We start from the raw sequence: 26184 nt of genomic DNA on the forward strand, positions 1-26184 counted from the left end.
GGGGATCTTCCTGACTCAGGGATTAAAGCCACGTCTGCTGCACTGGCAGGCAGATTCTTTACCACTGAGCCAACAGGGAGGCCTAGATAGATGGGTAGCCACACAGATGAATAAATGCAGCAGGTGCAAAGTTTCATGTGGTGCAGCCGAATCCTGGGAGGAAGATTTTGTAAATGGAAAGGAGAGGGTACGAAACTGTACTGGACACCTACTCCACAGGTCAACTTGAACTTGCTGTTTTATTTTATTGTCTATATCTTACAGTTGAACCCCAGACATGAAGTACCAAAAGTCACAGCACTTCTAAGTGGTAGAAACTGGACTTGAACCAAGAACTGTTGAACTCCAGAGCTCAAGTCCTAGTCCCAGAGAGTTGAGTCTGCCAGTTTGGAGTGAACTTGGCTGGAAAGGCAGCCACAGACCTGAATCCTTAATTAGAAAAGCAAAGGCAGGATAACAAATGGTGCTTGGTTAATTTCCTAGGAAACCCTTTTCCCCTTCCAAGTGTGGGTGAAATGGACTAAAATGAAGCTGTCATCTTGGAAATAAAATCTTCTATGTGCAACAAAAAGCACCCTAGGTTTTAGCTTTTATTTGGACAGTTCAGATACTTTGCAGCCTGTCACTTCAGATGTGCTTATACATGGGAAAGCACTTTGCAATCAATTTTAGCATCCCAGACCCTCTCTCCACCAAAGTGGCTCATCTCTACATGTGTGGACAGTATAGCTGCTCGGGTATCCAGTCTTTTCTCCTGTCAGGATTACTGTAGAAAATTTAGACCCTGATGTGCCAAAGGCAGTTCTTACCACTCACTCACTTGTCTTTTCTTACTTTGCCTGCTCATGTGAGTAGATTGTCGTGATGTGTGGTTGGTGTCGGATTATCCTGGTGTAACTTCATCATGTGCACAGCCTGTCATCTTCCTCATTCAAGTGAGTTCTCCATCACCATCTCCCAGTCAGCGTGTGAGGTGCAGGTGTTTCCGTAGCATTTCTGCTTATTGGAAAACAGCTTTAGGACATTTTTTTGCTGGCTTCAGTTTCCAGGTCTCCCTTCTTCGCTTTACTGACTTGCTTTTGGTGGGACTTGAGCCCAGGCCTATCCATTTCTAAAGCCAGAGTGCTTTTAATTACACCTCATGGCCTGGATCCTAAGCTTAGACTTTAAGTTTTAATTATAAGTTGGTCACAACACTTCAAGCTACAAGAGAAGTTGTTATTTTAATATTTTGAGAAAGTAAGTACTTTCATTTTAATTCTCTTTTCTGAATTTTGAAGAGCATGATAAGAACTTAAAGCACTGTTTAAGAGTTTCATATGGTAATGGATTTTAAGCAAAACTCTCTGTTTATCCAACTGGAATTACAATTAAAATGTCATTAAACTCAATGACATTTTAATTAAAATGTCATTAAAATTAAAGTATATTCTTTCCCCAAAGTCATTCTATTTCCTATGCGATCACTGCACAGACCAGAGCTTTTTAAAGCATTCAGTCATGACCACTTAATGGAGAGTGGAATCAATTAATGGGTTGTTATGAAGAGAGGTCAAGGCAGGCTCTTGATAATGGGTTGGTAAACAGTTCCAATAGAAACCAGACAGACCTGGTTTCAGCTCATGGTCCTGGAGGCCACACTGTGTGCCCACCACCTCCTGTCACCACTGCAGTACCACCTGAGCCAGCTGAGTTAGAGGAGGTGGGTGCATGGCCCCCGACTTGATAGACCCCCAAGCAAGGTGACCACCATGGTGCTTGAAGAAGGATTGACAGCTCCAAGCCTTTATTCAGGTTTCAGTTCAGTTCAGTTCAGTCGCTCAGTCGTGCCCGACTCTTTGTGACCCCATGAATCGCAGCACACCAGGCCTCCCTGTCCATCACCAACTCCTGGAGTTTACTCAAACTCATGTCCATCAAGTCAGTGATCTCATCCAGCCATCTCATCCTCTGCCGTCCCCTTCTCCTCCTGCCCCCAATCCCTCTCAGCATCAGAGTCTTTTCCAATGAGTCAACTCTTCACATGAGGTGGCCAAAGTATTGGAGTTTCAGCTTCAGCATCAGTCCTTCCAGTGAACACCCAGGACTGATTTCCTTTAGGATGGACTGGTTGGATCTTCTTGCAGTCCAAGGGACTCTCAAGAGTCTTCTCCAACACCACAGTTCAAAAGCAAAGCATCAATTCTTCAGCACTCAGCTTTCTTCACAGTCCAACTCTCACATCCATACGTGACCAGTGGAAAAACCATAGCCTTGACTATCCAGGTTTATTTAAAGGTATTTACTCTCACAGAGGTAATAGGACTTGAGACTGCTGGTCAGAAAACTTGAGCTCTAATCTAACTCTGTCAATTAACCCGCATATTTGAGGGTTTTTTTAAAGTAATTAATTAATTTGGCTGCGTCAGGTCTTAGTTGTGGCACATGTGATCTTCGTTGCATCACGTGATATATCTTCCATTGTGATGAACAGGCTCTCTCTAGTTGCGGCCCACAGGCTTATTTGCTCCACGTCATGTGGGACATTAGCTTCCCTGACTAGGAATTGAACCCATGTCCCCTGCATTGCAAGGCAAATTCTTAATCACTGAATGAAGTGGGGAGTCCTGCCAGAGAAATCGCACCGTCATCTTTGTTGTCTCTGGTTTTCACATCACAAATGAAGGGCTTGGACAAGAGATTGTTTTTCTTACCTGATTCATTCAGTACCAGTTGAGCCCATTTAAGGAAGAATGCAGCGTTATTGTGACAACTTGACTGTTTTGAAGTAGTAGCTTTGTAAGAAAATTAGCAAGGAGTTGAATGCATTTCAAAAAGCAGCACAGCATGCTCACAATTGCATTTTTCCTCACATGATAGACTAACTAGGGGGCACCATTGCAATTTGTAGAAAACAACCACAGTGAAACAGCAAGATGCAAATTTGTCTACAAATAATCTAGAAAATTGAGTCTTCTATAAAGTATTAGAGATCATGCATTTATTTCTCAGTTCTCATCAAAGCTAACTCATGTTGGCAGATACTATCCTGAACTTATTTCAGGAGAAATAAAGAAAGAACTGCAGAATTATGGGTATGGGTCTCCAGAGAAATAGAAACTTCCCTAGGATGTCACCTTCAGCTCTCCCTATCCCCTTAAATGTAGTGCTAGGGTGCCACTTCCTCTCCTAGCCTTTTCTTTAGTATTTGGTAAGGCTAAAATGTTTCATTTTTTTCCTGATTTTAAAATTTCTCTCCTGTGAATGTACTCTCCCCTAACTTCTCCTCATCTTGTCATGCTTTTTCACTCATTTTTCTCCTTCCATGTTGAAAGTGAAGCCACAAGGCGAGCTGAGTTTCTCACATATGCACCTGTCTATGGATCAGCAGCCTAGAGTTGGAGCGGGGCTGTGTTCTTCCAGCTCTGCCACTTATCTTCTCTGGGGCCCTGAACTGGTTACTCAGACTCTCTAGGGAGGCTAATTTCTTCTTCTAAAAAGAACAACTATCCATGTTTTCCCTTACCTAAGACTGTAGAGAGAATTAAAGGTGATGTTGAATTAAGAAACATGAAGGACGTAAGGTACAACATAGGTACAGCCCCTTCCAGCTAAGGACAGGAGAGATGTACATTTCCTCTCCCTCCAACCAGCCTGGAAGCTCCCTCCACACAGGGTGCCATGCCTCATTCATCTTTGTATCTCCTTTCGCTGGCTCTGCAATGCTGACTACATGGTAATTGCCCAGGGATAGCTGTTGAGTTTACACTTTAATGTTGCTGTTGTTCATTCTCTCCAGAAAGTCATTTTCAAGTCAGCCAAGGCAGAGACTACAACCACTAATGGAAATCAAGCCTGTGTGTGTAAAAAGTCTGAGTAGAGAAAGTGTTTTCAACTGGGCATCCACACCCTCCTTGGGGGTGTCGTGCTGGGCAGCCTTATGTGTCAATCTCACAATTCCTGATTACAAGGTGTCTGCAGGTTCCTGGACTGCAGAGCTTTAAAAAAATTGTTTTAATTAAAGTATAGTTGATGTACAATATTTTATAACTTACAGGTGTACAATAGAGTGATTCACAATTTTTAAAGGTTAAACTCTAAGGTTATCATAAAATATTGGCTATATTCCCCACGTTGTACAATATATCCTTGTAGCATATTTTATACATAATAGTTTGCACCTCTTAACCCCTCACTCCTATATTGCCCCTCCCTCCTTCCCTCTCCCCACTGCTAACTAACAGTTTGTTCTCTATATCTGTGAGTCTCTTCTACTGTGTTGTAGATCTAGGGTTGTATTACTAGTTTGTTGCATTTTTTAGATTCCACATATAAGTGATATCATACAGTATTTGTCTTTCTCTGTCTGTATTTCATTTAACATAATACCCTCCAAGTCCATCCATCTTGCTGCAGATGGCAAAATTTCGTTCTTTTTAACAGCTGAGTAGTATTCCATTGTCCATATAATATACACCACGCCTTCTGTATCCATTCATCTGTTGCTGTAGGTTGCTTCCATGTCTTGGCAATCGTGAATAGTGCTGCTGTGGACACTGGGGTGCATGTATCTTTTCGAATTAGTGTTTCTGCCTGTGCCCTCTGTGCACAGCCAGGTTGGGGAGGGACTTTGAGGCTGGCTATAAACAACTCAGATCTGTGTTCTAGTATCTATGGAAGGTCTCGTATGTACAATTTACAGCAATTTTGATTTTCCTGAGTTGTCTTATTGATCAACTAATTCTGAAAAAATACTCTGTCCACTTGTTTGTGGGTTATTACAAACCATGGAATAGCACTGAGCAAAGAGCCTGCAGCTGTATCCACAGGTTGCAGCTCACTTCATCAGACTGTGGGCACCATCGGAACAAGAAGTACCTGAGAATGAAACAATCTTTTGTTGTCTTAATTGTGAACTGAAGGGAATTAGCCTACATGTTTTAAAAGTGTTAGGTCAGACAAAAACGACCTAATTACGTTAAAATCTTCCCAAAAGAGTTTGTGGAGGGAACACTGCTACTCCCTTTTCTGTTTTCTCACCTCCTTCACTCATTCACTAATCAGAACTGAGCACCAGAGTGTGCCCGACACTGGGGTAGATGTGAGCGTGAGCCTGAGTCGGGTAGCGGGCCTTAAGTCTCCGGCAGAGAGGTCTCCAGAAACCCCACAAGTGCCGCGAAAGGAGGAGCTTGGCACTGTCCCATATGCCACGTCCAGAGGGAACCAGGGCCAGGCTCCACCTGCCGCAGTATGCCAGGCTAAACCTTCTTCCCCTGGAAGGTCAGAGGTGATAGCAAGAAAGCAGAGAGGAAGTAGGGAGAGAGAAGGGGCCTCCCATGTGGAGTCCCAGGCTCGAGGCCAGCCAGGCAGGGCCAGGAGGGAACTGGTGTATTCTGGACGGAAATGGAACTTCGATTCATGTATTGGATTGGACATTTTGACTGAAGAGATTGTTCTTATAACTGAAGCTTCTGGAAACTCTGGTGCCCATCCTAAAAGGTGGGGAAGGATGGCCTGTAGAGCAATCTAATGAGGTCACTGAGAAACAGTACTGCTTCCCAATTATTTCATTATTGTTCACGGTACAGGAAGTGTAGGTCACCTTGGCAGAGCAAGTTTCACGGAATTTATCAAGATAACTCACTTACTATGTTTATAACTCAATTCTGTCCTCTTACATTCATTGTAGAATGGACAAAGCATTTTAGCTGCTGATGAAGAATACCTTGGTTTAAATGCTTTTTTACATTGTGTTGAGATATTATATGCTTCGTATGAAGGGTATTGAACATGGGTAGAACTCAGTGACGTTTTACCCACGTACACACCTGTGCATCTTCCACCCTGATTAAGAAATGGAATATTTCTGGCAACAGAGAGGCCCCTTCCAGTCAATGTCCCACTTCCTGGGCATTGCTCAGTTTTTCTTTTTTTTTTCCCTTAGTTTTAACATTGTTCTTATTGATTTTGTGTACTTTTTATACATTCAGAATAAAACCCTTTATTTGCCAATTACGTTCATTTACCCCAGGTTGTTCTTTGGTATAACATGTTTATGTAATTTTTTATTGAATATACTTGATTTAAAATATTGTGTTAATTTCTGCCATACAGCAAAGTGATTCAGTTATATATATGTGTGTGTGTATATATATATGCATTCCATTTTATATTCTTTTCTATTGTATTAATATTACCAGTTTATCACAGGATACTGAATGTAGTTCCCTGTGTTGTACAGTAGAACCTTGTTGTTTTGTTGTTGTTCCAGTCTATATATAATAATTTGCATCTGCTAACCCCAAACTCCCAGTCCATCCCTCTCGCGCCTCCCCTCCCTTTGGCAACCACAAATCTATCCTCTATGTTTGTGAGTCTGTTTCTGTTTTGTGGGCAGGTTCATTTGTGTCATATTTTAGATTCATAGGTAAGTGATACCAATGGTATTTGTCTTTCTTTTTCTGACTTACTTCACTTAGTAGGATAATCTCTAGTTGCATCCATGTTGCTGCAGATGGCATTATTTCATTTTTTTATGGCTGAGTAGTGTTTCATTGTAACTCAACATTAAAAAACTAAGATAGTGACATGTGGTCCCATCACTTCATGGTAAATAGAAGGGGAAAAACTAGAAGCAGTGACAGCTTTTATTTTCTTGAGCTCCAAAATCACTATGCATGGTGACTGCAGCCATGAAATTAGAAGATGCTTGCTGCTTGGAAGGAAAGCTATGACAAACCTAGACCACATATTAAAAAGCAAAGATATCACTTTGCCGACAAAGGGCCATATAGTCAAAGCTATGGTTTTTCCAGTAGCATATACAGATGTGAGAGTTGGACCCTAAAGAAGCCTGAGCACTGAAGAATTGATGCTTTCAAATGGTGGTGCTGGAGAAGACTCTTGAGAGTCCCTTGGACTGCAAAGAGATCAAACCAGTTAGTCCTAAAGGAAATCAACCCTGAATATTCATTGGAAGGACTGATGCTGAAGCTGAAGCTCCAGTACTCTGGCCACCTTATGCAAAGAGTCAACTCATTGGAAAAGACCCTGATGGTGGGAAAGATTGAGGGCAGGAGGAAAAGGGGATGACAGAGGATGAGATGGTTGGAATGCATCACCAACTCAATGGACATGCATTTGAACAAACTCTGGGAGATAGTGGAGGACAGAGGAGCATGGTCTGCTGCAGTCCATGGGGTTGCAAATAGTTGGACATGACTGAGTGACTGAACAACAATTCCTGTTAGAGTAACCATTCTAGATGGATGCTCAGAACTTTGTGTATGGCTGTTCTTGGGAGAGCCCTGTGAAGGTGGAATCTGGGCTGAATCCAGGCCTTCAGACAAAATGCCACTACCCCTATTTGACCAGTGAAGCCATTAGGTCTCAGGGAGATTCAATCAGTACTGCCCAGGGAATTTTCTATAGTGATGGAAAGGTTCTATGTCTGTGGTATCCATAACAGTAGCCTCTGGCCATGTGTGATTAGTGCCTACAGTGTAACAGGCCACTCAAGAGTTCAGCAGTAAGTAGACCCAGCTCTGATGTCCTGTCCTTCCACTGCCCTGCAGGGCCCCGTTCTTCTGAAGCAGGAACCTGGGTGGGTGGTCTCCGCCAGGGCCCCAGTGAGCCTGCTGAAGAAGGAAGTACCCAGACTGGGTTTACTGAAGCAAAAGCAAAATCTTTTTGAAACATTGGTACTACAGTTATAAATCGCACAGAGAAGATGATGGCTTTTTCTCAGTAAGGAAGGACAACGAACACCCTTATGTTTGGGCTTTGGACCTGCGACCCCAGACCAGCGGTACAGTGGAAACATGCCCTATTGACTAATTGAGGCAGAAAAGTAGGTGCCGCTGTGACGGCCTGTACTTAGTGTGTTCAAAGACCTCAGGGATCAGGACATCCTAAAATGAGAGCTTATCAGTTCATCCCTTCTTTTTCTTATTTTGACAGGTGACAGAGAGCCCTTTTAAAACTGGATTTTATGAACGTATACTGTGTTTACTGGGGCTTCTAGTACACCTGCCAGTACAGGAGATGCAGAAGACATGGGTTCGATCCCTGGGCTGGGATGATCCCCTGGAGAAAGAAATGGCAACCCACACCAATATTCTTGCCTGGAAAGTTCCATGGCAGAGGGGCCTGGTTGGCTATAGTCCATGGGGCAGCAGAGAGTCAGACACAACTGAGCATGCATGCACTGTATTTATTAGGTTATTATTTATTTATTGTTGTTGCTTAGTTGCTGAGAAATGTCCAGCTCTTTTGTGATTCCCATGGACTGAAGCCCACCAGGCTCCTCCATCCATGGGATTCTCCAGGCAAGAATACTGGAGTGGGTTGCCATTTCCTTCTCCAGGGGATCTTCCCGACCCAGGGATCAAACCCACCTCTCCTGCATTGCAGGTGGATTCTTTACTGCTGAACTGCTGGGGAAGCCCCAGGAAGCACCATTAAATTTTTGAAATTTTTAGCCTTGCTTAGGAAAACATAAAATCCAGTGTCAACTTAAAGCACTAAGTTCAGATTTATTCTGTGCTCCAAATCTGAAATGGAGGTTGGCCAGGACAAGCACGTGGCAGACTTTTGTTGTGGGTGGAAGAATGAGATGGATAAGAGAGAACCCGCTCCTGACCAGGCAGCTCCTGCTGCCTGGACTGACGGCTCTCAGCCTGCGTCCAGCCCTGTCCTGTCCTCGGGTCCACCCCGTCCTTGTCTCTACTGCTCCTACCAGTCTGCCTGGGAGACTCTCCCCGGCTATACGGGCCACCCAGACTCTGCTCCTGAGTCGTGGATTTTCTTTCCACTCATGAGACAGCCTTCAGAGTAGGGATGCCTGATCTTGGAGCTTTCTCAGGAGAAAGAGTCCCTCCCTGGACCACAGAACTCTCTGCCACACCTGGGTGCTTCCTGACCTCATTCACCTAAAGGTGACCAGGACCTTACAAATGTCCCTCCCCCGCATCCTCACCACAGCTGAATGTGAGTTCCCAGTGTCCACTTCCTGGGGAGATGTGTCCCTGACACTGACCTGGGAGAAGGCACTCTGGGATTCCAGGGGAATGATCTCTGCGCCAACCTGAGGTTTGAGATGGTCTTAGTTATGGAGTGGGACACTCGGTCTTTCGTAGGCGACTTCAAAACCTAACTTCCCCACCCCTGCCACCCCCAGAAGGCAGTCTGCTCTCTGACGATGCATTCTGAGTGACAGGCTCCCAGAGTGTTCCAAGGGTTCTTTAACAATACTGTATTAATGTCAGGTGCCGTTCTAAGTGGTTTTCAAATATTCACTCATTCACTCCTCACTCCAGCCTTTTGCGGGAGGGAAGGTATAGTCTCTGTTTCACAGATGGTGAAATTGAAGCCTGGGGACGAAATATTAATAATTTGCCTGAGATGTTGCAGGTGGCCAGTGGCAGAACCAGGTTTCACACCTGGGCTGCTGGCTGCCCAGCTCAGGTTCTCAACCACCCATCTCACGGCCCCTGCATCTCGCCAGCTAACACTCAGGACGCAGAGCACTCCAAACGGATAGGAAAAAGCCACTTGTGACCTCAGACAGTGAGCATGTCATATGTTAGCACTGACGACACTTCCGTTCTCTATTTCTTAGTCTTCTCTGAGACTTTGGCCCTAGACTCTGTGTCCCTTAGACAAAGGATTTGTGCTTGCTGAAGGCTGGGCAGAGTCCTGCCCCCTTCCAGCAGCCACTGCTGTGCCCCCTGCATTCAGACAGTGATTAGCCGTCTCCCGTACCAGTCTCCCCCGGGCACTGCCAGGGCAGGAGCTGGGGGTGCTGTCCAAGGTCACAGACCAGAAAAACCCCTGCTGTTTTCAAGGCCTCAGGACCCCAGACATCCCACCAGTATCCCAGGTGGATTAGGATGTGGCCTCATCACTCAGGTAGTACAGGGAGGCTCCTAGGCCTTCCCCTGCCTGTGGGTTCTGATGGGGATGCCGGGAATAAGAAGAGAGAATTCAGTCACATCGTGAGATGCTGGAAGCTCTGAAATATTTAAAAATATTTATTTATTTTGGCTGCACTAGGTCTTAGTTGCAGCAGTCAGGCTCAGTAATTGCAGGCTTGGCAAGCCCGCACATGCGCTGCGGCATGTGGGATCTTAATGTTCCAGTGAGGGATAGAACCCACGTCCCCTGCATTGGAAGGTGGATTCTGAAACACTGGACCACAAGGGAAGTCTCTGAAATATTTATTTTTAATGGTAAATTAGTGTGTATTACCTCAACCTTGCAAATGCTTTTATAAAAACCACCAAATAGAAAGATAATCCATGGACATAGTTTTTATGTTAGTCTCATCCTTATTAATTGGTCCCAATTTGCTTCTAGCTGTCCACGCTACCACCGTGGGCCTCTAAATGTCAAAGCTAAGAAATCGCAAACATCCACGAGGTGCAAACCAGGACAAGCCCAGACTTGGCCATTTGCTGCTGTTGTTTAGTTGCTCAACCCTGTCTGACTCTTTGAGACCCCATGGACTGTAGCCCGTTGGGCTCCTCTGTCCATGGGAGTTTTCAGGAAAGAATAGGCGAACGGATTGCCATTTCTTTCTCCAGGGGATCTTCCTGACCCAGGGATTGAACCCGTGTCTCCTGCACTGGCAGGCAGATTCTCTACTGCTGAGCCACCAAGGAAGCCCAAGACTTCCCATAAAGGCAGCCCAATAGAGAAAGCTGTATCTAATTTCATTAGGATAGCAACATCCTTTTCGCTCCTTCTGATTTCCTGAACCTGTAGGCTGGTACTTATTTTCATCAGTGGGTGTTTGATCCTGCTGAGTTTTGTGGTGGTGGTTATTGACATTGTCCTCTCCTCCCCTCAGAATAGACTGCCTTGGGCATTGCATTTCACTTTAGTTTCTGGGTCAAAAAAGACTCACATGAGGAACAAAATCCAGAAACCTGAATTCTAGTCTGGATTCCAGTGTGTGTTTGCTGTAAATCTGTAAACTTGACCAAATGATCTGTATGGGGTTCTTCTACAGAAAGGAATGATTTGTCAGACTGCTCTAGAAAATATATAAGAAACTATTAGCTGATAGATATGGGTTCTCTCTTTTTTTCTTTTAAGCTTGAGGATAGATCTTAACTCTTTCTGTGGTCCAGGCAAACAAGGTTCTTGTTTCTTGAACTGCTTACCAGAGCTTTTTCTTATCTTTTATGCCTCCATATTGTTATCCTTTAAACTCTCCTTAAGCTTTCCATGCTTGTCTTTTAAAAATGCTTGGCAAGACATTTTCATCAGGATTTATTTAAGTCAGTGTGAAATAGAATTAAGAGTTAAAGAAGATGTCTTAAATGGAACTTCTTTTCAGTTTCCATTAGTTGCCGAGACAGAAATGTAGTTTTCCCTGTAGAACTAGTGGGATTCTTTAACCTTTTGTGGATGGATTGCATTGACAGAGAAAATTCAGAGAAGCACACAAGGGATTGTATGTACTTTGATAGGTTCTTATCTCTGCTATAAGAGTTTTCTGATTAAAGGTGCTGTGGGGATCCTCCTTTTTCCCAGTTTGCATTCCGCATGCTCTTGGGTCATTGGAAGTATTTCTGGAGACCATGGTGTGCCATCAAGTCCTCAGGACCAGTGACCTCTGTTACTTTCAGTCACGTTAGGACTTGGAGGAGCCCGCTTAACACTGGTGCATCAGACGGTTCATTCGGGTCCAAGATGTTGTCTCACCTGCTGACTTTTGCTTTGTGTTTCTTTCCTCCCAACTCTGCTCCCCAGAGTCACCCACCTATATCATCTCATCTGCTCGGGTAAAGTTTCTCTCTGGAGGGACATTGAAGGTTCTAATTCTACCAGATTCCTATGATTCTGAGTCTGTCTTCTCTGTGGGGAAAACTTACCAGCTTTCTTTATCAGTCTTTTCCCCTCTCATGAATCTGGGAAGGGAGGACAAAGCATAGCTTAGAGAATACATCCTAGCATTTTGGTAAGGTTTTTATTCAAGTTAAATTTTCCTGGCATGTGGCCTTCTTTAATTAAGAAAGTTACAAAATCAGGATTAAAACCAGGCTCTTCCACACTTTTCTTTCTCCCTCTGATCCTTGCCATTTTCTTGAAAGAGACAATTCCATATCAGTTCACACCTATCTAGAAACCAACAGAAAACACAGCATGTGGAAAAATTCTCTTTTTTTCCTGAGAAATGCCTTTAAACTGGCTGATTCTCTCTTGAAACTTAGAGATGTAAGCTCAGGAGCTCTCGGATTTCAAGGTTGTAGGGCAGTATTTAAAATTCTTCTAAGCACAGCTGTTCAGGTCTAGAGGCTGCATTTTAGCAAGTCATTCCCATGCAGAGTCATTTGTTAAGAAATGATGGAATAAATGATTTTCTGCATAGCTTTTTCCTTCGCGCTGAGCTGGTGTCATTCATCGCCATTTGCCTCTCCCCGGTTATTTTTGTTCTAACATATCTTCTACATTTCGCATTGTGCCTTCTCCTCGTAGCCTCCCACTTCACATCTGCTAAACTAATTTCCCAAACTGCCAGTTTAAGAAGAATTAGGTAGCTCATTATCACTTGTCTCAAAGTTAAGAACGCTCCCAAGAACGTTTATCCATTCATCCAACAAATATTTGAGGGCCCACCAGGCGCACGCATGCTTAGCAAATCTGGGGGTTAATGATATCTGGAATTTACTACCTTTTCCTGGTTCATAAACTCCTACATGATGGTCAGGCATACATTTCTTGTATATTCTGTTCCTCTTTGAAGATTCTCAACCTTATGAGTAATTAATACCTAGTAAGTGTTGAACAGGTACTCTAAAGAGTTTAGCGTTACTATGGTATTTTTGTAGGGTTCTCTTCCACACTTAATGCCCTTTCTTTAAAATTTCAACTAGGCTGTTCTTTTCGTAGCGTGAACAAAGAGGTGGTTAAAATATTCTTGCAGTTTGGTGATGAGAAATGCTGGAAAACTCTATACCTTTCACTTTTCCAGGGAGAAACCCCAATTCAGAGTCATAGTTGCCCAGAGGTGGTGAGAAGGCAGGCAGACAAGGGTGGTGGCGAGTAGACAAGACAACCCAGGTACCATGCAGGGTCCCTTATCCAGCACAGTCTCCCCTAGGACCGGGTGGCAATACTGAAGTTCTAAATAAAGGTTCCCCTCAGAAGAGCGGAAATCCGCAGGGGTTGACAGGCTTATTATCTTTGGTTCACTAGCATTCATGGCGTTCACCCTAGACTCCAGGGTGATTTGCACAGATTTGGGAAGATCAGTCAGCATCTTTGGCTCAGTTTCCCGTTTGACACAATGGCCTGGATCTAACCTAAATCTACATCACAATTTCAAGTAAAAAAAAAATCATCTTCTGTAGTCAAAGACAACAGGAAACAACAGCTTTGCAGTGAAAATCGTGAAGTCAAACTTTAGGCTCTTATTTTTGAGCCTAGCACACCCAAGGCCCCTTCTTTATGAGCCCTTCAATCCATTAAAATTATCTATGTGATTTTACTCCACTCTGCAGCATTTCCACTTTCTTTTTAAAAACTCTGGCCACTGTTAAGAATACACTGTATTGATTACAATGAGAAAATTACTCTCATAATTATCTTTACTCCCAAACTGTGCTTATTGAATCAGACTTTCCTAGTGTCCTAGAGTTCCCTTGGCCATATGTGGTATATTATAATTATTACTCTATTCTCCTGCAAGAATGAATGTCATTTCCAAAATGCCTAAACTATCAACAGGGGTTAGTTGTAAAGTGCCAGAGAAACTGATTTTTCTGTTCTGTGATTTAGTTCTTACTCATACAAACCTGAGTCTCAAGATCCATGTCTCAAATCATTGTCACTGTAGATGGAAGGTAGTTCAGGATCAGCATGGTAATGCTGTTGAGATGTGTCTTTCAGGCCAAGACACCTTCACTGATAACTGCTTCTTTGAAGAGTATAGCAGTTAAAAACTCAGGTTTTAGCCAGCATTACCTGTGTTTGAGTCCTGGGTGTGCCACTTGCTGCCTGTGTGACTTGGGACAAGATACTTAGTACTTCGACTCCCTCATACGTGACATGGGAATAATAACGATTGTGACTTGTTGCTGTTGAGGGTTGAGGGTTGAAGCAGATAATAGAGTGATTAAAATATCATCTAGCCTGTGGCAAACTCTTAAGTCTTGGTTGCGATAATTACCTCAGGAGTTGTTCAGTGACCTGGAGAAGGTATTGGCTCTCCCAGGAATGCTTAGTGTGTTTGAGTCTGTAAGGTTTCGGTAAAATGTCCCTAAGTCCTAATAGCTTACCAGGAGGATTCTAGCATCATCTGTTGGTAACTTTTTGCTCCTAAGCATGTGTTGTGTGTTACACTCCACTCTTTGACACTCTGCTTAAGCTGTCACCTCTTTACAGGGGGCTCCCAGACCCACACTTCCAGACGCCGCCCCTCTCCTAAGACTCAGTGGGCACCTGCTTTTAGATGCCCCTTGTTAAGCCCCTCTCCCTGAATTTTATTGTTTAATATCTGCTCCGTGCGCCCACTTCTGTTGGCTGGCTGTCTTCCCTAAAGCCCTAGATGCTAAGATCCTCAGTGCCTGTTGAAAGAACAAGAGCTGTAGTCTCCTTTTTAAAGACTGAAGTGTTAAAAAGTCTCACGTTTTCTGGGCTCTCCGCCTTTGAAAGCAGACTGGTTTCTTTTTTCCAGGCTTTAGTCTCCGCAACCCTGCTTCGTGAATTGGAAAATGAACACTAACCTAAGTAAGCGGTTGTTGCAATGACTGCAGGCCCTCTTGGGTGCCGCGCTGTTTGCTGATCTTCCGTGAAAGCTCCCAGGCTCAGGCCTGGCTTGGTCGACACCCGCCTGCGGGTCTGGGAAAGGCGCTGCAGACTCCCGAGGAGCCAGGCGACCCAGGAGCGCCACCTTGTGGGCATCATTATTGCTGCCTTTGAGAAGGAGCCCAGTGTCCTTCCAACACCCGCAGTGTTCTGGTTTCCCATCTCAGGTCCTGGGGAAATGTAGCCAAAAATGAGATTCTAGATAAATTACAAAAAGGTTGTTAGGCAAACTTACTTTCCATTACCTACTTCCTGTTTAAATAATCTACCTCCTGTTTACTGCATGTGCCTTTTAGATATTTCAGATTTCTTTCTTTCTTTTCTTTTTTTTTTTTAATATTTATTTGGCTGTGTTGGGCCTTAGTTGCACGTGCTGGATCTTCACTATGTGGAATCTAGCTCCCCAACCAGGGATTGAACCCAGGCCCCCTGCATTGGGAGTGCAAAGTCTTAGCCACTGGACCACCAGGGAAGTCCCCAGACTTCTTTTGAGTAGTAGGTAATGTTTTTAACAGGGATTTTTGAATGGCCAATTCTGCATTTTACATGCTCTGGTAAAAAAAGAAAAATTTACATTCTAAGTTGTACATCAGAAGATTCCGATTTTTTTCTCTAAGGTTTTGAGGAGCTGCTTTTTGCATGATTTTTTTTAAGTGGCCAAGTCTTGCTACTCAGAGTGTGAGCAGCAAAACCCAGGAGGTCCTTCAGTTCAGTTCAGTTCAGTTCAGTCGCTCAGTCGTGTCCGATTCTTTGTGACCCCATGAATCGCAGCATGCCAGGCCTCCCTGTCCATGACCAACTCCCGGAGTTCACTCAGACTCGCGTTCATCTAGTCCGTGATGCCATCCAGCCATCTCATCCTCTGTCGTCCCCTTCTTCTCCTGCCCCCAATCTCTCCCAGCATCAAAGTCTTTTCCAATGAGTCAACTCAGAGTGTGAGCAGCAAAACCCAGGAGGTCCTTAGAAAAGTAGAATCTGAGTCCCCATTCCAGACCTTCTGCACCAGAATCTGCGGTGATTCGTGGGCACTGGACAGTTTGAGAAGCACAGGTGGAAATAAGATGGAAGATCTGTGCTGTCCCCACGCAGCCATGTCCTTAAGGGCCTCATTTCACCCTATATGATCACATCCCATCAGCCTCAGTGGCCTGGTGTGAACCAGGTTTATGGTTCCCGCCTTGCCTGCCCCTGGGTCGGCTGAGGAAGGGCTGAAATCATACACAGGAGGTCATTTTGAACATGATAAAAGCCTATTCAAGTGTAAAGGAAAATTCTGAGTGGAAATTCTTATGTTTTGTACTTAGCCATCATTAGCTAACCTGCTTTATATTAGCTACATGAGCAAAGTAAGAATTCACCCGTAACCATTCCTCTCACTTCAGATAGTGTTTAGGCAGATTTTACCAAGTTTGCAAAGGTCGCTCTTAGGCTAGTCTTCCTAGAGCTCAGAATAATCAGATTACATTCTGTTTTCCTTAACAAGACCTTTCACACAACTTGCCTTCCTGGGGTCTCAGAAGTGTTCCCACTGTTGAGCCCAGAATGAGGCACAGTAGGCACTGGAGAATGCTTGTTGATTAAGCCACTAATTAGCCCCCAGCGAGGTCCAAACACCGGCTTGATGTCCTTCACACTAATTCATTTATGATAATCATATTATTTGCATCATTGAGAGATTCAGCATAGCTCCAGGACTCAGTCATCACAATAATAAGTATCAAACATTCATTAAGCAAAGATGCTGGATGGCTGAGAAATCCTTTGGTAGTGCATGAAGACGGGGGTAGGTGAGATCATTAGCTGTTTACAAACGTCACTCCCATTACATTTGAAATGGTGGGAGGAGGAGGACAAAGGACGAAAGCAGCAGCAAATATTACTCTCTTCTCCTTGCATACATTTTAAAAATAAAATCAGTAGTCAAGAATTTGTTGGGCAAAAAGTAGGTGAAATTTTAGGAAAACATATCATCTGAAGGTGTTGCTTGGACCCTAGTGGCTCCTGCTTCTGAAGAAGTGATTGTCAAACAGTGAAAGGGAAATACTGAGAAAAATTAATGACACCGTTTTTCACCAAACTGAGGTTCACAAATATTCAATTCAGGTTAAATTAGACTTTTGTATTGTCTATAATTTGTGAAATTATGGACTTTATGCCCCCAATTTACTAAATATGGGCTTCCCAGGTGGTGTTAGTGGTGTTAGTGTACGTCTGCAGATGCAGGATACATAAGAGACGCCAGTTCAATCCCTGGGCCAAGAAGATCCCTGGAGGAGGGCATGGCAACCCACTCCAGGATTCTTGCCTGGAGAATCCCATGGACAGAGAAGCCTGGTGGGCTACAGCCCACAGGATTGCAAAGAGTCAGACACTACCGAAGGAACTTAGTATAGTAAAAGTATGCTTTTTTATTGGATCCATTGCAATGAGCAATATTTTCTCTAATCATTTAGAAGAAGTCAGAATGTAGTGCTTCAAAATTACTTTCTCTAAAGTGAAAATGTACTCATAATGAGTAACTTTGTGTAGCAGGGAAGGTAAACCGTATGCTGCGCAGACAGTCTGTCGGAGTCAGATCTGAAAGCAAGGTGTGGCAGCGTTCAGTTTATCTCTGAGTACCTGATGATCCCGGGATGCTGCCCGTATGCTGTCCATGTTTTACAAGAACACATATAATAAAAGTGTGAAAAAATGACAACTTGACCTTTTTATTAATTTTTAACTTTTTAAAATTTTCAAATCAAGAGAAAATGCTGGAATAAAATAAAAGGTGTGGCCACACATCTGGAGTCACTAATGGTTCACATGGTTACCACATGTGTGTCTCTCCACCTTCCTTTCTCACGTTTTCTCTCGCTCCTCCCCTCTCCCCCAGGGACCTGCTCTGAAATAGCCCCAGCAAAATGATCAAATTCAGGACAATTTAACATGGATAGGATGCTCTCGACTGGTACCTAATTCTAAGTTGTTGCGGTAATGCCCTGTGTAGCATTTCCCCCTCGATCCTGGATCTAATCCAGGCTCACTGCTTGCATTATCTGTGGTGCTTTTGGTGTCCTTTAAACTGGGACAATTTCTTTGTCTTTGATGACATTAGCATTTTTGGAACATGCAAGCCTGTTCCTGCATCTTCCTCACAATGCAAGTGTGAGATTATGCATTTGGGGCAAAAATACTAAATGATGATTCTTCACAGAACATTACATTTGTGGACCCATGATGTTGGTTTGCTCCATTCCTGTGACAGTAACTGATCACTGGGTTCAGGTGACATCTGTCAGCTTCTCCCTTTGTATTTAATCATTTCTAATGGTGGTGTTGCAGGGGAGAGGGTACCCTGACACTATTAATTCTATTTCCCTGTAAATTGTGGCATCTATTCATGATCCTTACCTGATAAGTTACCACTGCTTCGGTCAAAAATGGTGATTTTCTAACTCATATTCCTTTATATTTATTAGAAGTTCACTGTAAAGAATAATTCTCTTCTGCCTTCTTCATGTATGTATCTATTTATGTGTTTGTGGGCATTAGTAGGGGCTTGCAAGTTGTTTTGATTCAGCTGGTTATTACTTACTCCTCTCATTCATTTTGGTGTGCATGTGATCCTACTCACCTTTGCCATGTGGGTACCCTTTCATTATCACTCCTATGTTTGTTTGACACGGCCTCATGGGTGTGTATCATTTATTCTTTAGCATACCTGTATTGAAGTTAATTGCAGAATTTATACTTTGAAAAAGCTTTTTCTTTTTTAAAGCTATTGCTGTGCCCCAGCTACTGACTCATGGACCAATGGGAAAACAGACAATTAAATCAGCCCTTACGGTACAGTGAGTTATGATAGAGTGCATCATGGGGACACTGAGAACAAGCTCTCCGTGGCTTTGTGTCAACTCAGGAAGGCTCTTAGGATAAAGTACATCACCTCCTCACGCTGCAAGATGAACAGAAATAAACCTGGGGAGAAGGCAGTGCTCCAGGATAAGGGAACCACACGTCCCTCTGAGGAATGCCTACCTCTCAGGGCTTCCCTGGTGGCTCAGACAGTAAAGAATCTGCCTGCAATGCAGGAGACCCAAGTTCAATCCCTGGGTGGGGAAGATCCCCTGGAAAAGGAAATGGCAAACCAGTCCAGTATTCTTGCCTGGAGAATCCCATGGACAGGGGAGCCTGACGGGCTGCAGTCCATGGGGTCGCAAAGAGTTGGACAGGACTGAGCACAATACAGCCCAGGAAACCTGTCAGCAGGGCCCCACCCCAAACCAATTAAGTCAGGATCTCAGGAGGGGAAGCGTCTCGTTTCCATACATAGCTTCTAGAGAATTTGTTACGAGGAGTGGTGTCATGTGTCATGGAGCTAAACCCTTCGGAACTAAAATCTTAAAAATCCACTTCATTTTTTAGGACTTTGAACTCAACAATGAACTAAAGATGAACGTCTTAAATTTGCTAGAAGAAGTTTTACGAGACCCAGATCTTCTTCCCCAAGAACGGAAAGCCACAGCGAATATCCTAAGGTAAAAGCACTTGCAGGTACCTGGTAATTACCCTGGTTGATTTGTGCTGTGTTCACAGATGATAGGATCCTATCAGACCAGAAAGATGTGTATTAGACTTCTGAAATGCACAATTCTGTCCTCACTGGTAAAGCTTCCTTGGGAAGGCTTTAGTCTGGGCAACATAACCTGTGAGCAGTACTGTCACTCCTGTCTGTGTGGTGGACAGTAGTTTACTGTAGAACCAAAAGCTTGGAGGATGGTCTCCTGAGGGTCCGGCGGGTGTTGCAGAGGTGCTTTTCCCTCATGTGGGTTCTGTTTATCACAAGCTCACAGTTATGGGGGGCGGTGGTTGGTAGCATTTCTATAGGAGTCTCAATTGTGGCTGTGCTGCCATAGAGCAGCTATACATTTTCTTCAGCTTATTTCACTGGTCCCGAACCAATTTTACCATCAGTGTCTCCGTTTTTAATATTACTTATTTTTTATGTGACTGCAGCGCGTCTTAATTGCGGCACTCAGGGATATTCATTGCAGCGCACATGCTCTCTAGTTGTGAAGCGTGGGCTCAGTAGTTACGTCACCCAGGCTTAGTTGCCCAGAGGCATGTGCGATCCTAGTTCCCTGACCAGGGATCTAACCTGCATCTCCTGTGTTGGAAGCTGGATTCTTAATCACTGGACCACAAGGGAAGTCCCTACCACTGGCTTCTTAGGTGGACATTTCCACATCCTGTAGGTTGTATGAATTCAGACCCTGCACTTCTGTGTGACAGTCTTAAACTTTGGGTTTCGCGCTAGAGGCTGCTTGTGTCTCATTACACCCAGCGGCCAGGCAGATAACAACTTCCTCATGCCTCCTTGAACTGATGAGTGAGTTTTTTCCAGTCCATTCTACGTGAAGAGGGCAGCCATTAGTGTCTCTGTGCAGACACTTCAGTTACAGTTTCCACCACACTTGTGGCTATGTATCTGTCCCTGGGTGGGGTAGGAAGCCTGGCGCCTCATCTGCAATGGAAAGAACCCTTCCTTTCTTCTGTGCTTGGCTCTATTGTTTCTTCATTATCCTGAATGCTTCTGTGTAGAGGAGAATCCAGTTTAACTGAAACCATCGTGCTTTTGGAAACCTCTCCAAGACAAAGAAGGAGTGTGGAGATGGAGCAGAGCTTGGAGTGATGCAGCTGCAACCAGAGAGTGCCAACGATTGCTAGAAAACTTCCAAAAGCTGGGGAAAAGCAAGGAAGCTGCAGTCCCCAACCTTTTTGCTACCAGAGACTGGTTTTTGTGAAGACAGTTTTTCCACAGACTGAGGGTGGGTTGGGGTGGGGATGGTTTCAGGATGATTCAAGGGTATTACATTTATTGTGCACTTTATTGCCATTATCATTACATCACCTGCACCTCAGGTCATCAAGCATTAGATTCCGGAGGTTGGGGACCCCTGTAAGGAGGGATTCCTCTGCAGGTTTCAGAGGGAGCATGGCTCTGCCGACACCTTGTGTTTGGACTTCGAGCCTCTAGCACACTAAGACAATGAATTCTGTTGTTTCCAGTCACTTTGTTTGTTGTACTTGTTTAGGGCAGCCCTAGGCATGCTGCCGTCCATGGGGTCGCAAAGAGTTGGACATGACTGAGTGACTGAACTGAGCTGAGGAAACCGTTAAGGGTCTTCAATTTTTCCATTCTATGAAAACGTCTCAGTAAACTTTGAGACTCTGTTACTATGCTATCTTCAGATTTTAAAATTCTAAATACATCTTCAGATAAAGCCTGGTGTCGGTGGATGAGTGGTTATGTCTGTGACTGACTGCTGTTCTTCTTCTCTTCGTATAAACTGTTGACTATGCTCTTTGTATTTAAAGCATGGATGATTGAAAACTAGGTTCTGGAAGTGTGGACCCCTAGTGACGTTTGACCAAATAGCTGGCAGGAAAATGGAGGTGATCAGACTGGAAAGGCTGTCAGGACTGGGCAATTTGAGGCCTTTGTGTCACTCGTCCCCTCATAGCCCGCATGCCAGGCATCACTGATCAATCCTGAGCACACTCTGCCGGTGCCCGCAGGTGAGCCCAGAACTCAGCTGACTGGTGCTTCTACTTCAGACGAACCTTATTTACCATCCCAGGTCTTTATTAGTCATCAGGCTTAAGACGTACAATTTTTTTGTCCTGAATAAGTGACCTAAGAATTAGAGGTGTAAAACCGATAACAAATGGAAATTTTAGTAGATGGTGCAGCCTGGGATTGTAACATCTAGCCATCTGAGTCTAGCTTTTGCAGGGGGTCACAGGTTTAAATCTTGGCTCAACCACTAATAACTGTTGAGTTTCTTCGTCAATCCTAACCTCATTTTTCTCATTTATAAAGTGGGGCTCTAAATACCTACCTCATGGGGTTGTTGTGAAAATCACATGATGTAATATGTGTAAAGAGGTTATACCTGAAACATATTTATAACTCACGTTACTGCTACAGGCATTGTTATTATTAGAAAGCATAGACAGTAGCTCTTAGGAAAAATAGTTTCTGCTATCAGGGCTCTACAGCCCAAGTGAAACCAGGCTAGATCTTTAGTCAAACTCAATTTGCTTTGGGCTTCATTATCTTGTCTATAGAAAAGACATCATAATAATTTTGAAAACCTATAATAGAATATAATCTGAAAAAGCATTAAATCCTTATACTGTAGTATACCTGAAACTAACATATTATAGATCAACTATACTTCAATTAAAAAACTAATTCAATATTTTACAATAGTAAATAAATCAACAAGTGAATGTAATTTAAAAATCATTAAATATATACTTTAAATGGGTGGATTGTTTGGTATCTGAATTATATCTCAAAGTTCTTACCAAAGCAACCTCCACAGTCATAACCTACTTACTGCTATTTTGTAAAAGAAAAAACAAGTTAAAAAAAAAAAAAAAAAAGCAATTCCACCAATGGGGTGCCCCCTAGCTGCCCACGCAGAATTCTAGTTTCTTGTAGTCTTTCCAGGTATTCTGAAAGTCCCAAGAAATGTGCTCAGGAATGAACCCAGTGATTTTTCTGCCTCAGCACCTTTGTTCAAGCTCACGGCTCCCAGGCCGTTTGAGGGAGACCCCTTCCAGCACCGCCACAGTTTCTGTGGAGATGCTGCCTGCAGTCTTGTGACGTCACCATTTTCCTATTGAAAAGCTGAGAAAGATGCCGCCTGCCCCGTCCCTGTGCCCCCTGGGCCCTGGAGCAGCCTGCCTCAACCCAGAGTCTCTGTCTTTTGTGAAAACAGCTCTTCCCACATCTTTCCTAGTTCTTCATCTTTCACTGTAAGAATTCAAAAGTCACTCATGGAGCCTAGCAGGGAATAGATGTTACACTCCCTTGTCCATTCTCCCACTTCTAACCATTTTTCTTCTCATGAAGCCAAAACAAAAGCCTTTGTTTAGCCCTTAACATAGGGACGTATCAACTGAAGCCAACAGATATAGATACTGGTCGGTCACCAGCCCATCAGCTGGGCCAACAGCCAGATCCTGAGTCCTAGTTTGGGTCAACTGAGCTCTGGGGCACTAACTTATCTTCCCAACAAGCTAGTGAATAGATTTGTGCAGTAAACCCTGCTCCAAGAAAACAACTGGTATTTGACTGAATTTCTCCTGCCAAGTAATTCATTCCACTTGCATCATATTTGAGGGTCCCTGCCCCAGCATGGGTGGAGTAGCCTGGTAGGCTGCAGTCCATGGGGTCAGTAGGAGTCAGACATGACTGAGTGACTTCACTTTCACTTTTCACTTTCATGCATTGGAGAGGGAAATTGCAACCCACTCCAGTGTTCTTGCCTGGAGAATCCCAGGGACGGGGGAGCCTGGTGGGCTGCCGTCTCTGGGGTCGCACAGAGTCGGACACGACTGAAGCAACTTAGCAGCAGCCCCAGCACATGAGATTGTGATTATAGGAGGACTAAATCATAGATTCATTTTTAGGGTTTTTAATAATTTTCCATATCAAATACTTATGTGTGTGAAATTTATGTTTTTAAAAATCATATCAGAATGATTAGAAAGCACAGTAGGAAGTAAGACCTAGATAGAACCATCAACTGAAGGAATGTTATCGTTCATGAAATCTCTTTATTAAAAAAAAAGAAAGCAAAAGGATTATTTAACAACTCTGAAAATTGTGATGATTTTCCTGTTAGCTCATTTCTTAATTTAAAAATAAACAGGGAATTACTTTCAGCTGAAACCAGGAGAATTTAGTAGTAAACATTTCCATGCATTTATGGACAGCTGTCTTTGAAAAGTGTGTCAGAGCATGGGTAGCAATGGGCTCAAGGAAGCCTGGCAGGAAGGAAAGTCATGCCTGAGAAAGCATGGGAAGGAAGAGGTGGTCTGGTAGGTCCCAGTGGCAACGTGAGATTAAACCATTCACAAGGTGGGGAGGAGCAATCTGAGGCAGGCCAGGCCATGGACCCAGGCATCCAGTCACAGCAGCAAGCAAGCAGCCCAGAGGGTGTGGAGCAGTTCGAGGGCAGAGGCTGGTTGCTCTTGACTCTGTTTTTAAGACTACATGATTTCATGATTTCTACATGTGAAGGGGAAATTTTCTAGCTGTAGAACTAGCATAATCCCACTTCCTCTTAAGTTTTTTTTTTAATGGTATTGCATTATAGATGCAAAAATATTAAAATGATCATACTGCATGATAGACAGAAACCCAGGATCCCAGAGTACTCGTCAAACTCCAAAGCAGTCAGAAGACTAAGCAAATCCATTCTCTATTGGAACTGGACAGAGTTAGGGAGGCCTTCACATCTGACAGGAACTTTTCTGAACATACCTCCCAGTGAATATAAGTTAGGATTGGGAGAGGTTAAAAAAAAAAAAGTCCTGATATTAAAGATTTAGATGCATTCAAGTCGTATAACAGTGAGTCATGACACATGTATTTAAACACAGAATACAGTAATACAGATGGTTCTGTGACGAACCATCCCCACCTCACACAGTGTCATGGGGGTTACTTTATGATGAAGAAGCTTGATTGGCATCAGTAGTGTATGGCCCTGACTGTGAATAAAAACCTCTACTGAAGACTTTCCTATTCCTCCAATGTTGTCTGACTAGCTGGCTTCTGAATCTATGTAGTATAGTGTTTTGTAGACAACTAACATGCCGCTGAATGAAAAGAAACAATGACTGACTTCTTGGATGGTCAACTGGAATGGGTTCAGTCACGACAAGGGGACCCACAGGCCTCACACAGACTCTAGCAGCATTAGACTTTTTTGAAGAAGAGCTACTTTATTCAAATTGTTTCATACAGTAAACCAGATATTCAAATGAACAGGCCAGGATAAATGTTTTCCTTGGTTTCATTGAATCAGTTTACCAGAATCAGAGGAAATTCAGGAGACTGTGTTACTGTGCAACTTCTACATCAAGCTAAGGTACTCAAATGTGGAGGTTTACGTGTTTCAGAGCAAGATATTTTACATGTGGGTGTTTATGTATAGCATTTATTTTGTTCAGACCCATTAGAACTTTTACACCAAAATGACATCTTGCCCCTATTCCAAATGGTTGTCAGGGGCTACCTCTCTTACTAGAGTCTGTTCACCTCCTGTCTTGAGAATGTCTTCAAAGATAATCATCCATTAAGTTTTTTACTTTATAGTCACTTCTAATTTTGGTCTAAAGTGTTTTTTGACAGCTGGATCATCCTCACTTATTAAACACATCTCCATATTGTTTTGAGCTATTTCCTTGGTTCACATCTACCTTAAGAATTCAAAGCTTGCCGTCACTGATGGATTCATGGGTGGGCATCAAATTCTGGGGCTGGTTCCTTAATGATAACACAAAAATCTTTTGTAAAACAGCAACGTCACATGCCATTTTATGGAAAAGTATACATTTCTATGGTTATCTTTAATCTTGTTGGGGATCACAGATTCCCCAAAAGAATATAATGGAAGCCATATCCTCCCCGCAAAAAGAAATGCATGAATATATGCACACATTTGTATGTCATTTCAAAAAGGTTTATGGACCCTTAGAGATCATTTAGCGATACTCTAGGGTTAAGAGCTTTTGTTCTAAGGGGCCTTTTCGAAAGAGATAGCATTTATTTTGATCTATAGAGCAGAGATTCTTTTGAAGAGAGAAATATTAGGTAACTTAATGGGACCAGACATAGCTTGGAACATTAGGGTAAGATCACTGAAGAAAGGAACATTTGAAAGAAGTGAAATAACTTCTGGACCATTTCTTTCCAAGTAAAGAATATTGCCCAACCTCATAAAAAAGATCTTTTCCACAGCGACACATAGTTATATGGCCACTGATCTCTCTCCAGGAACCTAGGCTACAGTAGAAAGAATGACATGTACTTTGGGAAAGAGCCACTTTCCCCCTGTGTCTAACCCTTAAGTGTGACGTAACAGTCTTTGGAAAAGGAGTTGTGTTTACTTATTTTTTCCTCACCTTAATCTGCCCCTTAGCATATGGTGACTTTTTCTTCTCACAAATGATATGGCTAATTGCAGACAACAGGATTGCCACTCCTATGAGCTAGAAGGATTCTGCTCCCTGGTAAACAGCCTAGAGCTTTTGTTAGAGAGAAGGGAGATAGAGGAAAGGGAACTGATCTTTTTCGGTGTGTGTTCTATGCTGGACTCTGGAAGCAATGCCTTTCATAAGCCTGCTCATGACAAGCAAGAGCAACAGGGAAGCAAACTGGACCAAACCCTGAGCCAGTTAGTCCATTTCATTAAGCTTTTGTTTCCTTATCTATAAAATGGATATAATAAAGCTTTATTTAAAGCGACTTTTTATGATACAGGAGAGAGTGTGTGTCAGATGGTTAGCAGGTTCCTAGCACATAATGGGCATACAGTTACCCACCTC

At 43.3% G+C, this 26184-nt stretch overlaps 1 protein-coding gene and 1 non-coding gene across 2 annotated transcripts in view; one reads left to right on the top strand and one right to left on the bottom strand.

Annotated features, from left to right (window-relative positions):
• RASGRF2 (Ras protein specific guanine nucleotide releasing factor 2) overlaps positions 1 to 26184 on the top strand; it is a 248628-nt gene that overhangs the window by 204373 nt on the left and 18071 nt on the right. The window contains exon 19 of the mRNA XM_052643635.1: positions 19201 to 19313. Within this exon, the coding sequence (XP_052499595.1) occupies positions 19201 to 19313 (113 nt within the window). The remainder of the gene's footprint in view (positions 1 to 19200; positions 19314 to 26184) is intronic.
• TRNAG-CCC (transfer RNA glycine (anticodon CCC)) lies at positions 15193 to 15265 on the bottom strand. The gene has a single exon. It is a non-coding gene; the product is annotated as a tRNA-Gly (tRNA).

The sequence above is a fragment of the Budorcas taxicolor genome, chromosome 7 (genome assembly GCF_023091745.1).
Source record: "Budorcas taxicolor isolate Tak-1 chromosome 7, Takin1.1, whole genome shotgun sequence".
Lineage (NCBI taxonomy): Eukaryota > Metazoa > Chordata > Mammalia > Artiodactyla > Bovidae > Budorcas > Budorcas taxicolor.